This window comes from Phyllobates terribilis, unplaced genomic scaffold, assembly GCF_046119375.1.
Source record: "Phyllobates terribilis strain yellow unplaced genomic scaffold, ASM4611937v1 Scaffold_2__4_contigs__length_985480577, whole genome shotgun sequence".
Classification (NCBI taxonomy): Eukaryota; Metazoa; Chordata; class Amphibia; order Anura; family Dendrobatidae; genus Phyllobates; species Phyllobates terribilis.
In genome coordinates, this window is record NW_027362762.1 from 880,995,592 (window position 1) to 881,011,059 (window position 15,468).

At 41.9% G+C, this 15,468-nt stretch overlaps 1 protein-coding gene across 2 annotated transcripts in view; it reads right to left on the reverse strand.

Annotated features, from left to right (window-relative positions):
* The window catches only part of EPHA6 (EPH receptor A6), a 1,434,803-nt gene that overhangs the window by 375,153 nt on the left and 1,044,182 nt on the right, over nt 1-15,468 (reverse strand). For both annotated transcript variants that reach the window (XM_073668175.1, XM_073668176.1), the window contains one exon: nt 1,743-1,851. In XM_073668175.1, the coding sequence (XP_073524276.1) occupies nt 1,743-1,851 (109 nt within the window). The remainder of the gene's footprint in view (nt 1-1,742; nt 1,852-15,468) is intronic.

The following is a 15,468-nucleotide window of genomic DNA, read 5'->3' on the forward strand; positions in this document are numbered from 1 at the left end:
CTATTCCTGAACAATTTACCTCCCCCACTGTTATGCCAAAACCAGAATGAGATTTTTTTTTTCACTGAACTTTATGTACATCCATAAAAAAAGACAAAAGGACAGTGAAAAAAAAGCTGAAAAAACGCACCAAAAAGCAAGCAAAAATGCAATAGATCAGGTTTTGATGCTGAAAAAACCATGATATGTGAACATATCCTATATCGTAATTCTAAAAAGTTGCCTTTTGCTTCTAGAAGAACTATAACCTCAATGTGCTGAGCTTCACTAAAGTTATCTGTGAAAGTAAATTTTTGTGCAATTTGGTGTTGCAACTATAATGTAGACTTTCAATGACTTAAAGCAGGGATGGGGAACCTCAGGCCCACGGGCCATTTATGGCCCTTGAGGACCTTTTATCCGGCCCCTGGGCAGATTCCGGGGGGACCGCAGTACTTGGGCCGGCAGCTGTCCTTTGCCGGCCGCCGGACCATTAATTTATTCTTGCTCTGTGAGCACGCACATGCAGTATACACTACTGAAAGCTGAGGCGCGTACAGTGATTACAGATTATGCCCAGTGCCAGCGTCAGAACGTTCTTTATGGGCAGAGTTAGTGCAGGATTTGTACGACCCCAGAAGGCTGGTATATTTATATCCAAATGGCTCTTGGCAGAAAGGAGATTCCCCACCCATGACTTAAAAGGTTATTTGATTTCTATATTAGACATAAAAGGGGTTACCTGAGACAAACATATTGATAACCTATCTGCGGAGAAGTCGTCATTATCAGGTTGGTAGGGAGTCCAATATCTGACACCCCCCACCAAACAGCTGACATTGGCTCCGGGATTTGTACATTGTTTGGTAGCCTCTCCCGAGTCCTTCAGATCAGATCCTATTCAAGTGAATGGGAGATAAGGGGCAGAGGGATAACTGGGGAAGACCAGCATCTATCTGTAGAACAGGGGTCCACAACCTTTGTCCCTTGGCTTTTGTGGATAGAGCGGTGACCACGCAATCATGGCTCTCTCCATTAACTTCTATGAGAGTTCCAAAAACAGTCATTATCTTTTTTTCTTTTAAAGCCTATAGAAATAAATGTAAGGAACTGCACATGCCTGGCCACACTTAGCTTTACATAAGCCAGAGACCCCCCTTCTAGAGATAAACGCATATGTGGAACCAATCTATATCAGGCATTTATGGTATGTCCGTGAATTTGCAATAAATGTCTAAAATGGGAATTTTGCTTTAAAGAAGTTTCCAGTTTTATATGAAGTGGAGGGAAGTTGCTCATGCTTAAGCTTCGGTCCATTCATTGTCTACAGTACTTCTGAAAAAAGCGAAGGCACAGTACTCCGCTGTTTGTGGTAGTTCCATTGACAATGAATGGAGAGAAGGCTGAGCATGCATTATTTCCATCTATTCAAGACAAGGCTTCGAAGAGCTTGGGATAGTGGATAACTTGAGATTTTGAGAAAACCGCTATAAAAAGAGCAGAAGTCATTATATCACAATTAAGTTTTATTTTATAAAACTGGAAAACCTCTTTTAATGCGCTTTTATGGACAGAACATTTAGGTTTATCCCGAACAAATTACCAGTCAGTTGCTCTTTCCCTTATCAGTAATCTTTAATCATAAATTATGTCTTTGAATAATTTCATCATCAATAAATGTGACAGAAACAATAGAATAAATGTTTTCAAGATAACCAGTGATTGTTCATAGTAACTATCATATAGTATAGAGATCGACTTACCGGCCAGTGATGAGGAAGAACAGAGTAAGAATGACCAGGAGGGTAAATCCTCCGACAGCAGCGGTGGCAATTACCAGAATTTGCCCTTGTTCTGCCGCCATATCTGAAGCTGAAAGAAGCAAAGCACATAAAGTACTAAATATTCATGTCATATGCTGTATATTATCAAGGAGGTCAAAACATAAAAAAGGACATAAACAGGACAAAAAATCTTTTATCAACTTCACTTGCACAAGGATCAAGTATAATAGACTAAGGCCGCGTTCACACGTTCAGTATTTGGTCAGGATTTCACATCAGTATTTGTAAGACAAAATCAGGAGTGGAACAATTAGAGGAAAAGTATAATAGAAACACGTCACCACTTCTGTATTTATCACCCACTCCTGGTTTTGGCTTACAAATACTGATGGAAAATACTGACCAAATACTGATAGTGTGAACGCGGCCTAAGTGTGAGTGAATGCTGTTGTGGAAGGTCTGATGATAGTTCAGTACAGTCCTGCGGGAGGTTCATGTATCTCATGAGCTGCTCTATGCTTTGTGACTACTGCACCATCGTTATACTATGGTTCAATCTCTTCCAAACATTTATCTTCACAATAGTAGTGTCAATAGCTATGAGGAAAGTCGGTCAAACCCATCAGACACAGGCTGCATTATGGTAGCCATGTATGATTCACTCTGAAACACGGCGGGTTTCAGAGAAAACATAATTAGAAAAGCTGAAAATTATGTGTTTTGATGACTAGTCCAAGAAGCAGCACATGATGCCTTCTTCCCACCTGCTCTCTTCTGATTCCCCTGGATTTCTCTGCAGCATTTAACACTGTAAATCACCAGCTCCTCCTCACTATGTTCCACTCTATCAAGATCCTCAAGGATACTGCTCCCTTGATTCTCCTCCTACCTCTCAGACCACTCCTTCATGGTGTCATTTGCTGGCTCTTCTTCCCCTCCTCTTCCTCCTACTATTGGGGTTTTTCAGAGTTCAGTCCTAGGTCTCTTCCTCTTCTTTCTATACACTGTCCGCTGTCTCTAACATCATGTTCTCACTCTATCTGCAACTGAATCTCCAAAACTGAACTTCCTAGTTCTTCCTCAGGACAAAAACAGAAAAATGCCTAAATGCTTTTTTCTGTGGGTGTCCTGAAGAAGGTGTTGGAATGACTCTGAAACGCGTTGACATTAAACCAATTTTCCTTAATTCCATCTTGGCTTGTCATTTATTAAGCAGTGCAGGATGCTTCCATCGTCCTTGGCTTATTACGTATACAATTTTGTGGAAGCTTCAGCAGCTTAGATTCATGCACTTTAGTGGTTGTGTCACACACAACCCCATTAGGTGAGCACGCTTACTCTTTATTCCTCTTTACTACTTGGATAAGACCCTATTGCACTTTTGCATTTTTTATCCAAACTGAACTTGCCATGTTTCATCCCTCTATTAATCTTCCTTTTCCCCATATTGCAATTTCCTTAGGTGGTTCAACCATAACTCCCAAGCAGCACGCTCCCTGTCTTGGGGGTCATAATTGACACAGAACTTTCCTTTATTCTCTATATTTAATCACTCACTCACTCATGTTACTTGCACCTTAAAAACATCTCAAGAATCCGACTTCTTCTCTCCTTTGACACTGCAAAAACTCTTACTGTTGATCTTAATCATTCTCATCTAGACTACTGCAACTCCCTACTAATCGGCCCACCTCCTGTCCTAGGTTCTCATCCAATCCATCCTGAATGCGAAAAGCCAGGGTTGTCCAGCAGCTACACTGATGTCTCCACCCTTCGCCAGTCATTGCACTGGTTACCCATCTGCTACAGAGTACATTATAAACTTATCAATGTCACTCACAAAACTCTTCACAATTCTGCACCACCCTATATCTCCTCTCTCATCTCTGTCTATCACCCTACCCGTGCTCTCCTTTCTGTAACTAATCTAAGGCTAATATCATCCATAATCTGAACCTCGCACTTCTGTCTCTAAGACTCCTCTCATGCTACACCAGTTTTCTGGAATGCACTACCCCAGAAAATCCGATTAATACCTAGACACCACATTTTTAAGCATGCTCCAAAAACACTCCTCTTTAGACAGGCCTATCACCTCACTTCATTAATCTAACTCTTCTGTGTTTCCCCTTTCTTTATTTTACTCAGAAACTGGTCCCTCCTAATCATGTATGTGCACATTTCTATGCACCCAATAGCACTTGGCAACTGTACTTAGACAGATACTGTTTTTTTAGACTGGATACTGATTTATAATAATGATGGCTGGACCATACATGACAATAACTTTTCACCTATTGTGCCCCCTCTATTTCCTTATAGATTGTAAGCTTGTGAGCAGGACCCTCACTCCTCCTGTAACTGTTGAATTTTGTGTTACTTTGTATTGTATTTATTGTCTATCCATGTCCCCACTTAATTGTATAGTGTTGCAGAATATGTTGGCGCTATAGAAATAAAATTATTATTCTAATTATTATAAGTCTCCATAACAGTGGCTGTCAGTAAGGTAAAAAACTCTTGGCCCCGCATATAAAAATGTATCATTCCAGGTAATATCTGAATTATTTATTTTTGCGTACAATTATTTCCCATAATCATTATGTAACTAGACTGTTCTATTTGTTTTATTTAAATAAAATATAATTATAATGGAAATGTATGCAACTTTTTAATTTAATTCCTCTCCATTTTACAATTGCCTGCTTGCTGTCAGTGAATTGAAACATCTTGGTTTACAATACAAGGCAAAATGAGCAAAGTGGAATAAGTTCTAGAAAAATGTAGTTGCTGTAACATGTTAGCAATCTGGGAAATAGATAGCGCTAGATTTTCTTGCAGAAATTGGGTTACATGCGATTATCCAATTATATGCTCAGCTAGAAATAGTAATAATCCGTGCATGTCTGATGCAATGCAGCGAAGCTGTTATTTATGAGGCCTGGATAGAACAGTTATTTTGCCCCTATAGAGCCATTCGCTATTTGCATAGATGCTTTCTGAAATGTTTTTTCTAGCAGAATTATAACTTTACAGCAATACGTATATATAGCATGATTTATGTAAAATAACTCCGTGTTCATGCGAGGTCAGCCATTTCTGCCTCTGCATTGTAACTATTAATAATCACTTAAAAATTAAAATGGTTTGCCATATCCGGCTGCTTCTTGTAACGATGCATTTGATTTTGTCGTGAATTATCGAGGCGGCACAAATTGTGTTCCGGAAAAATACCTTGAAGTAACAACTTTATGTTGTTCATTTCTTCTGTACTGCTGAGCTTTTAATGAGACCTATTTTATATAGGTATTTAGAGCTATTACTACTACTATTATAATTCTTTCACCAAAGTTATCATGTTGAACTGGACACATGATGTAATAATGACATCAGAGTGGAATAAAACGTGTTTTTATTTTCATTTCAACTCTTTGAAGATAGTCTCTTGGAGATATTAGCAATGAAAGTATTGGCAAATAATGGGTTATCTTTTTTAAGTTCAAGTGGGCATTATCAGTAGCTTTTCACTGGGGGTGTGTACTTCTTCTGCCTGTATGAGCTGCCCAATCATAAGCAGAAAGCAACATGCCCCTCCCCATAGCTTAGGTTTCTCTGTGTGTCAGATGTAAGGATACAGAGCTGAGCTCCTGGTCTCACCTCCTGCATGATTAGAAAGTGCTGGATATAGGGCACAGATGACTCACACCTTTCAGATAAGGTCAATGTGTAGCTGGGTCTAATACTGTTTATAGGGTGCTTCGGGGGCACTATACAATGTATATGCACCTTTGGGGGCATTATGCTGTGACTATGGGGGTATTGTACTATGTGAGAACTATTGTGGGTGGCTATCAGAATGTGGAGAGCATTATACTGCGTATAGGAAGCTGTGGGGGCATCATACAGTGTGCAGGTATTATTCTGTGTATAAGAGGGCATTGGGTGCATTATACTGTGTGAGGACTGCTGTGGGGTCCATTATACTTTGCATAGGCAGGGTTTTGGGTATTATAAAATGTACATAATAGCTTTGGGATTATTATACTGCCTGAGGACACCATACAGTATGGGAGGCATTACATTGTGTATAGGGGGGCTTTGAGGACTATCATACTGAGTATAGGGAAGCTATGGGGACATCAAACAGTGTATAGGGGTGCCGTGGGGTCATCAAACTGTATATAGGAAGCAGAGGGAGCTATTTTACTGTATATAGGGAGCTTTGAGCCCTCATACTGTACATAGGGAGCTGTGGAAAACATTGTGTCCAACCCCCTGCTCAATGCAGGATTCACTAAAAGATCTCAAATAGATGTCTGTCCAGCCTCTGTTTGAAGACTTCTATTGAAGGAGAACTCACCACTTATTGTGGCCGCCTGTTCCACTGATTGATCACCCTCACTGTCAAAGTTTTTATCTAATATCTAACCTGTATTTTCTCCCTTTTATGCCGTTGCTTCTCGTGTTTCCATGTCAAAATGAGAATAAGAATGATCCCTCTACATGGTGACATCCCTTCAGATATTTGAAGACAGCTATTAAGTCTCCTCTTAGCCTTCTTTTTTGCAAGCTAAATATTCCCAGATCCTTTAACTGTTCCTTGTAGGATATAGTTTGCAGTACGCTCACCATCCTGGTCGCTCTTCTCTTAACTTGCTCCAGTTTTTCTATGTCTTTTTTAAAATGTGGTGCCCAGAGATGGACACAGTATTCCAGAAGAGGCCTGATCAAGGAGAAGTAGAGGGATCTAGCCTCTAGGCTTCTGTTAATACATCCCAGAACGGTGTTTGCCTTTTTTGCTGCTCCATCACACTGTTGACTCATGTGCAGTCTGTGATTTTTCACATGTGCTGTTGCTTAGTTCCATTCCTCCCATTCTGTAGAGGTAATTTTCGCTTTTCTTGCCCAGATGCAGAATCTTGCATTTCTCCCTCTTAAATACTATTCTATTAGTCGCTGCCCATTGTTTAAGCTTATCTAGATACTTCTGAATCCTTTCTCTGTCTTCTCTAGTGTTAGCTATCCCTAATAGCTTTGCATTGTCTGCAAATTTGATTAGTTTACCTTCAGTTCCCTTATCTAGGTCATTTATAAAAATGTTGAACGCTGGGGCCAAAACAGAGCCTTGTGGTACCCCACTTGAAACACTCTTCCAATTGGATGTGCAACCATTTATTACCACTCTTTAAGTACGATCACTGAGCCAGTTATGAATCCAACTAACCATAGCCTTGTCAATCCCATACTTGGTGAAGGGTAGTATGAGATACTTTAGCAAATGCTTTGCTGAAGTTGAGATATACTATATCTACCATATTTCCCTGATCCACCCAGTCAGTGATTCCATCATAGAAGGAAATTGGATTAGTCTGGCATGACTTGTTTGCTACAAACCCATGCTGGCTCTGGTTAATTAATGTATTATTATCCAAGAACTTACATATATGCTGTTTAATAATTTGTTCAAAGATATTTCCTGCTATAGAAGTAAGACTCACTGGTCTGTAATTTCCTGGCTCCATATTCATTCCTTTTTTGAAGATAGCGACATTTGCCCTTCTCCAATTTTCTGAGACTTCTCCTGTTCTCCCGGGATTTTGAAAGATAGTGGTTCTGAAATTTCCTTTCCTACCTCTTTCCGTACCCACCGTACCCAAGGATGTAATTCATCTGGACCAGGAGATTTAAATTCATTTATTTAGCTAAGTGTTCCCTCACCATATCTCTGTCTATAGATAGTGTGGATTCTTTTATTCCTTCAATAGCACAGTGAAGATTAGTTGATGTTACATTTGCTTTCTTAGAGAACACAGCTGCAAAATGGGAATTTAAAAGTTTGACCTTCTCAACATCATTTTTGACCACTTCACCCTTTTCATCCTGTAAAAATCCTAGAGCAACTTTGACTTTTCTTTTGCTTTTCACATACCCCCAAAATCCTTTTTTATTGGTTTTGGTCTCTCTTGCAAGCCTCACTTAATTACTGACTTTAGCTTTTCTAACGCTTGCCCTGAATTCCCTGCATTCCCTGAATGCCCTGCCCCCTCTTTCCATTTGATATACATTTCTTTTTCCTTTATAGCAAGTGTTCAAGTTCTGTGTTCTTTAAATGCTTCCAATTCTTCCTTCTTTTGGGATTGTTACTGATTGTACAGGAAGAATTTCATTTAATACTGTATATAAGTGTCACACAAGGCGAGGGAAGGAACAAGTGTACAACGACGGGAAGTGGGGGAAGGAAGCCCAACAACTAGGGAAAGGGGGAGTGGAGACCCCTAGGCAGATCTAATATCACCCTGACTACCCTATCATCCCTGTATAGGTTTCGTACCTATTGCCGAGCAGGAAACCTATTCCCTGAATGTCCCTAGAGCTTCGCCCTAGGTAGGGAGGGGACAGGGTGAATATTAGTCAGGGCCCCTGTAACTAAAGGCAACAAGGTAAACAAACAAAGGGGATACACTTAGCTTGAGAAGACACCAGAGAGATAACGCCAACTGTCCTCCAAGGAAAGTCCAAGAAGAAGCTAGCCAACTACTAGTACTCCAGGCATGGACAGAGAAACATAGAACTATCACGGGCGACTCTCTGGAGACACTGAGAGTTTTTAACTACCAAGCAAGGGTGTGTCAATTAGCAGCAGAAGGTGGAGGTAGCTGCTGGATCCTAAAGGAAGAAGGATATCACTACACTACAGAGATGAGAGGATCAAGAAGGCGTCTGCAATGCCAAGCGCAGTGAACTTCTACAGCTGGAACCAGAGCAACTGTCTGTCACACTTGATACACCCGTGACAATAAAAAGCTATTGGGGACATCACACTTTGTACAGGTGAGCATTTGGGGACATGACATCATACTGTGAGTGCATGATGCAGTATATAGGGTGTTGTACAGCCATCATACTGTATATAGGGGATGTGGAATCCATCATATTGTGTATACGGAAGCAGTGAAGGGCTATCATACTGTATAAAGGGAGCTGTGGGGATATTATACTGTATATAGGGGCTGTAGTGACCATCATACTGTGTATAGGAAGAGCTATGTGGACAAAATACTGTGTATAGGAAGCAATAGGGTCATCATACTGTATTTAGGGGCTGTGGGAGCCATTATACTGCATATTCTTGAGCATTTTGGGCCATCATATTTTATATAGAGAGTTGTGGGGACATCATAATATGTATAAGGGGCTGTGGAGGCCATCATTCTCTGTATAGTGGAGCTGCGGGAGCCATCTTACTGTGTATAGGGAGCTAAGGAGGCCATCATACTGTATAAAGGGTGCTGTTGGGACATTATACTATATATAGGGAGCTGTGGGGAACAATATACTGTATATAGGGAGCTGTGGGGACAATATACTGTATATAGGGAGCTGTGGGGCTATCATACTGTATATAGGGACCTGTAATGGCCATCATACTGTATATAGGCAGTTACAGGCCCTCATACTGTATATAGGCAGCTTTTAAGACATCATACTACATATAGGAGTCATCACATTGTATATTGGGGCTGTGGGGACATCTTGCTATATATTGGGGAGCTGAGGGGGGCATCATACTGTATATAGGAGGCTGTGAGGCACAATACTAGATATAGGGATCTGTGGAGGACACCATACTGTGTATAGGGGAGCAGTATGGGCCATCATACTGTCCATAAAAATCTGAGGGGGCATACTGTATACAGGGAGCTGTGGGGGCCATCATACTGTGTTGAGGGAAGAAGTGGGGGCCATAATACAGTATAAAAGAGGATGAGGGGATATCACACTGTTTGTAGAAGCTGTGAGTCCATTATACTATAAAAGGATCTGTATACAGGGACCTGTGGGGCCATAATACTGTAAATAGGGAGTAGTGCAGGCCATCTTACTGTACATAGGGAGTTGTGGGCCCTCATACTGTATACAGGGAGCAATGAGAAAATCATACTGCACATATGGGGCTATGGGGGCCATAATTCTATATATAGGGGAACAGTGGGACCATTATACTGTATATAAGGAGCTGTGAGGACATAATACTGTTTGTGGAGGAGCAGTGGAAGCCATCATACTGTGTATAGAGAGTTGGTATATCATACTATGCACAGGGGAGCTGTGGGGTCTATTATTCTGTGTAAAGTGAGCGGTCGGGACATCATACTGCATATAGGGTCTGTGATGGACATCATACCATGCACAGGTAGCTGAGGGGTCAACATACTATTTTAGGGAGCTGTGGTCCCTCTTGCTGTATATAGAAAACTGTGGGGCCATCATACTGTATAATGGCCCTCCCAGCCTATATATACAGTATTATGGCCCCACAGCTCCCTATATAATGTGTATAGAGGAGTCGTAGAGGCCATCATACTTTGTAAAGGGAGCTGTGGGCTCATCATAATGTATATAGAGGGCTGTATGCAGCCAACATACTATGTATATGAAGCTGTGGGCTCATCATACGGTTTATAGGGGGCTGTGAGGGACATCACTCTGTGTATAGGGTAGGGAGCTGTAGGAATATCATGTGGTATGGGTGGGACATTATGTTTTGTGTACAGAGCTGAGGGGCTCATCATATTGTATATAGTGAGCTGTAGGGGCCATTATATTGTATATAGGGAGCTGTGGGCCCTCATACTGTATATAGAGGCTGTGTGGGCTATCACACTGTATATGTGGGAAAATAAAACTCTACAGCAGAGCAGTGGAGGCCATCATACTTTGCGTAGGGGGGCTGTGGGGACATAAAACTGTGTATAGGGGAGCAGTGGAGACCATCATACTGTATATATAGAGCTGTGGGGACATTATACTTTGTATAGGGGAGCAGTGAATGATCATAATGCTATGTTTGGGTGCTTTGGGCCCATAAGTGTCTTTGTAATTACCTTCTGTTGCAATTTCTGCCTGTGAGCGGCGCTATCCTTGGCCGCTCACAGGCATCACGTGACCAGCCACTGAGGTCATGTCAAGTGAGGCGTGACATCAGTGACGCGGTCTCCGCGGTGGATGCTGGGTTGTGGGCGGGGTTACCCCACGCGTCACACCCAGCTTCCACCGCGCGCTTTCCCAATGAATGAGGAGAGGGAAAGCGCGCGGTGGATGCCGGGTGTGACTTGCGGGGTAACCCCGCCCACAACCCAGCATCCACCGGTGGAACACAGAAGACAGAGACCCCCGGTTGCATCCGGAGTCATGACGAGACATCAGCGGATGTCAGAGCCGGCTGCAGCTGGGGGTCACGTGATGCCTGTGAGCGGCCACCGATAGCGCCACTCACAGGCAGTAAGTGCAACAGAAGGTAATTACAAAGACACTTATGGGCCCCAGAGGGATACATTGTGGGGGGAATAATAAGTAGTGGACAACCCCTTTAAACTGTATATATAGACTGTGATAGACATCATACTATGCATAGGGAGCTGAGGAGGCCATTTAATTGTATATAGAGAGCTGTGCGCTCTCATGCCATATATTGGGGAGCTGGAGGGACATCATACTGTAAATAGGAGCTGAGGGGGCTATCATACTGTGTATAGGGGAGCAGTGGAGACCATTATACTGTATAATGAGAGCTGTGGAGACATCATACTGCATATAGGGGAGCATTGGGAGACATCAAAATGTATATATGGGGTTGAGTGGGACATTATATTATTTATAGGGTACTGTGGGGAAGATTATAATGTACATAGGGAAGCAGTGGGACATCATACTCTGTGTGGGTCTTTGAGGACTATTATACTCTGTATAGGGGAACTGTACGTGGGGGACTCAGGGGACATTATTACTATACATGGTGAATCCAGGGGACAATATTACAGAAAGTGGGGAGACTCAGGTGACAAAATTAAATGTTAATTTGGCACCTAAGAAGCATTATTGTTATATGGGCACTCAGGTTATTGTGAGTGTCAAAGGGGGCAGAGGAGGCATTCTTACTTTCTAGGGTGTAAAATGTGAGCACTATTTTCTAGGACTCTTGGAGAGGGCAAGTTTTCTAGGGGTAATTTTACCATCTAAATGGCACAAGAGAGGTATTTTACAGTATTGTGCATTATTAAGAGGAGCACTGTTTTTGTGATACATAGCAGTTCCAGTTACAGGAACAACTATTGCAGCAGGAGGCTCAGCATTGGGGTGACAGTAGGATGACGAGTTTATACAGGTTGTGTATAGATGGGGACAGTGCTGGAAATGTCGGAAATCAAAGATGTCTTTTTTGTAAATTCTGCAGGCGAGTCGTGGCGGGAAGAAGTTGTCATGTTGGTCTGGGCCAGATGGGAAATATAAGAAAAGTGAAAGACTCCATCAGAAAGAATACTCAACTATATTCTCTACATACAGTACAGACCAAAAGTTTGGACACACCTTCTCATTTATAGATTTTTCTGTATTTTCATGACTATGAAAATTGTACATTCACACTGAAGGCATCAAAATTATGAATTAACACATATGGAATTATATACTTAACAAAAAAGTGTGAAACAACTGAAAATATGTCTTATATTCTAGGTTCTTCAAAGTAGCCACCTTTTGCTTTGATGACTGCTTTGCACACTCTTGGCCTTCTCTTGATGAGCTTGAAGAGGTAGTCACCGGAAATGGTCTTCCAACAATCTTGAAGGAGTTCCCAGAGATGCATAGCACTTGTTGGCCCTTTTGCCTTCACTCTGCGGTCCAGCTCACCCCAAACCATCTCGATTGGGTTCATGTCTGGTGACTGTGAAGGCCAGGTCATCTGGCGCAGCACCCCATCACTCTCCTTCTTTGTCAAATAGCCCTTACACAGCCTGGTGGTGTGTTTGGGGTCATTGTCCTCTTGAAAAATAAATGATGGTCCAACTAAACGCAAACCGGATGGAATAGCATCCCGCTGCAAGATGCTGTGGTAGCCATGCTGGTTCAGTATGCCTTCAATTTTGAATAAATCCCCAACAGTGTCACCAGAAAGCACCCCCACACCATCACACCTCCTCCTCCATGCTTCGCGGTGGGAACCAGGCATGTAGAGTCCATCCGTTCACCTTTTCTGCGTCGCACAAAGACACGGTGGTTGGAACCAAAGATCTCAAATTTGGACTCATCAGACCAAAGCACAGATTTCCACTGGTCTAATGTCCATTCCTTGTGTTCTTTAGCCCAAACAAGTCTCTTCTGCTTGTTGCCTGTCCTTAGCAGTGGTTTCCTAGCAGCTATTTTACCATGAAGGCCTGCTGCACATAGTCTCCTGTTAACAGTTGTTGAAGAGATGTGTCTGCTGCTAGAACTCTGTGTGGCATTGACCTGGTCTCTAATCTGAGCTGCTGTTAACCTGCGATTTCTGAGACTGGTGACTCGGATAAACTTATCCTCAGAAGCAGAGGTGACTCTTGGTCTTCCTTTCCTGGGGCGGTCCTCATGTGAGCCAGTTTCTTTGTAGTGCTTGATGGTTTTTGCAACTGCACTTGGGGACACTTTCAAAGTTTGCCCAAATTTTTGGACTGACTGACCTTCATTTCTTAAAGTAATGATGGCCACTCGTTTTTCTTTACTTACCTGCTTTTTTCTTGCCATAATACAAATTCTAACAGTCTATTCAGTAGGACTATCAGCTGTGTATCCACCGGACTTCTGCACAACACAACTGATGGTCCCAACCCCATTTATAAGGCAAGAAATCCCACTTATTAAACCTGACAGGGCACACCTGTGAAGTGAAAACCATTTCCGGTAACTACCTCTTGAAGCTCATCAAGAGAAGGCCAAGAGTGTGCAAAGCAGTCATCAAAGCAAAAGGGGGCTACTTTGAAGAACCTAGAATATAAGACATATTTTCAGTTGTTTCACACTTTTTTGTTAAGTATATAATTCCACATGTGTTAATTCATAGTTTTGATGCCTTCAGTGTGAATGTACAATTTTCATAGTCATGAAAATACAGAAAAATCTTTAAATGAGAAGGTGTGTCCAAACTTTTGGTCTGTACTGTATATCTCTTTGATTGCATCTATCAGGCTTCTGAGTATTGCACCTCTATATTTATACACTGCTCAAAAAAATCAAGGGAACACTCAAATAACACATCCTAGATCTGAGTGAATGAAATATTCTCATTGAATACTTTGTTCTGTACAAAGTTGAATGTGCTGACAACAAAATAACACAAAATTCATCAATGGAAATAAAATTTATTAACCAATGGAGGCCTGGATTTGGAGTCACCCCCAAAATTAAAGTGGAAAAACACACTACAGGCTGATCCAACTTTGATGTAATGCCACTCCACACCATTACTGATCCACTGTCAAACCGGTCATACTGAAGAATGTTGCAGGCAGCAGATCGCTCTCCACGGCGTCTCTAGACTCTGTCACGTCTGTCACATGTGCTCAGTGTGAACCTGCTTTCATCTGTGAAGAGCACTGGGCGCCAGTGGCGACTTTGCCAATCCTGGTGTTCTGTGGCATTTCTTTGGACGGTCGCACAGCCCTCCATGAGCTTGCCAGAGGTAGCCTGACTGCCATTAGGTACCGAGATGAGATCCTCAGACCCCTTGTGAGGCCATATGCTGGTGCGGTTGGCCCTGGGTTCCTCCTAATGCAGGACAATGCCAAACCTCATGTGGCTGGAGTGTGTCAGCAGTTCCTGCAAGATGAAGGCATTGAAGCTATGGACTGACCCGCCCGTTCCCCAGACCTGAATCCGATTGAGCACATCTGGGACATCATGTCTCGATCCATCCACCAACGTCACGTTGTACCACAGACTGCCCAGGAGTTGGCGGATGCTTTAGTCCAGGTCTGGGAGGAGATCGCACAGGAGACCATCCGCAACCTCATCAGGAGCATGCCCAGGTGTTGTAGGGAGGTCATACAGGCACGTGGAGGCCACACACAATACTGAGACTCATTTTGACTTGTTTTAAGGACATTACATCAAAGTTGGATCAGCCTGTAGTGTGTTTTTCCACTTTAATTTTGGGGGTGACTCCAAATCCAGGCCTCCATTGGTTAATAAATTTGATTTCCATCGATGATTTTTGTGTGATTTTGTTGTCAGCACATTCAACTTTGTACAGAACAAAGTATTCAATGAGAATATTTCATTCAATCAGATCTAGGATGTGTTATTTGAGTGTTCCCTTTATTTTTTTAAGCAGTGTATATTCCTTAGTAATTTGGTGTATACTTTGTACTTAGCATTTTTATCATCATCATGTTGTAACTTATATTTTGTACTTGTGCATTTTATTATTTTCTTTCTAATTAATGCATTTATATTGCCTCAATGTGATCTACTTTATATGGCGCTGGAGAGTGCATATTCACATGTACCGTACTTTTTATTCAAAGTAGCTACTCCTATACATATCTGAGTGTTTTTTGTCTTTGAATGATACATTACGTTTGTGGCATGCCTTCCTTTTTGTTGTTTCTGCAGCTGCATCTTTTAATGCTTTCTTATTTTAGAATATGAAAAACACACTTAATGGAAAACATTGCTCCCATGCTGGACTATGGTGTATGTGGCATCATATCTCATCCCCATACACTTCTATGAAGCTGAGCTGTGATATTAGACACAACCCTATAGTGCTCTTTTTGGGAAAAAGTAGAAAATGTTTTCTAATCCCGGACAATGCCTTTAATGTTATGTGCATACACAACATCTGAATTATTGCTACTTTTGGTATTGACTGACGTTATCTGTTCCAAATTAATCA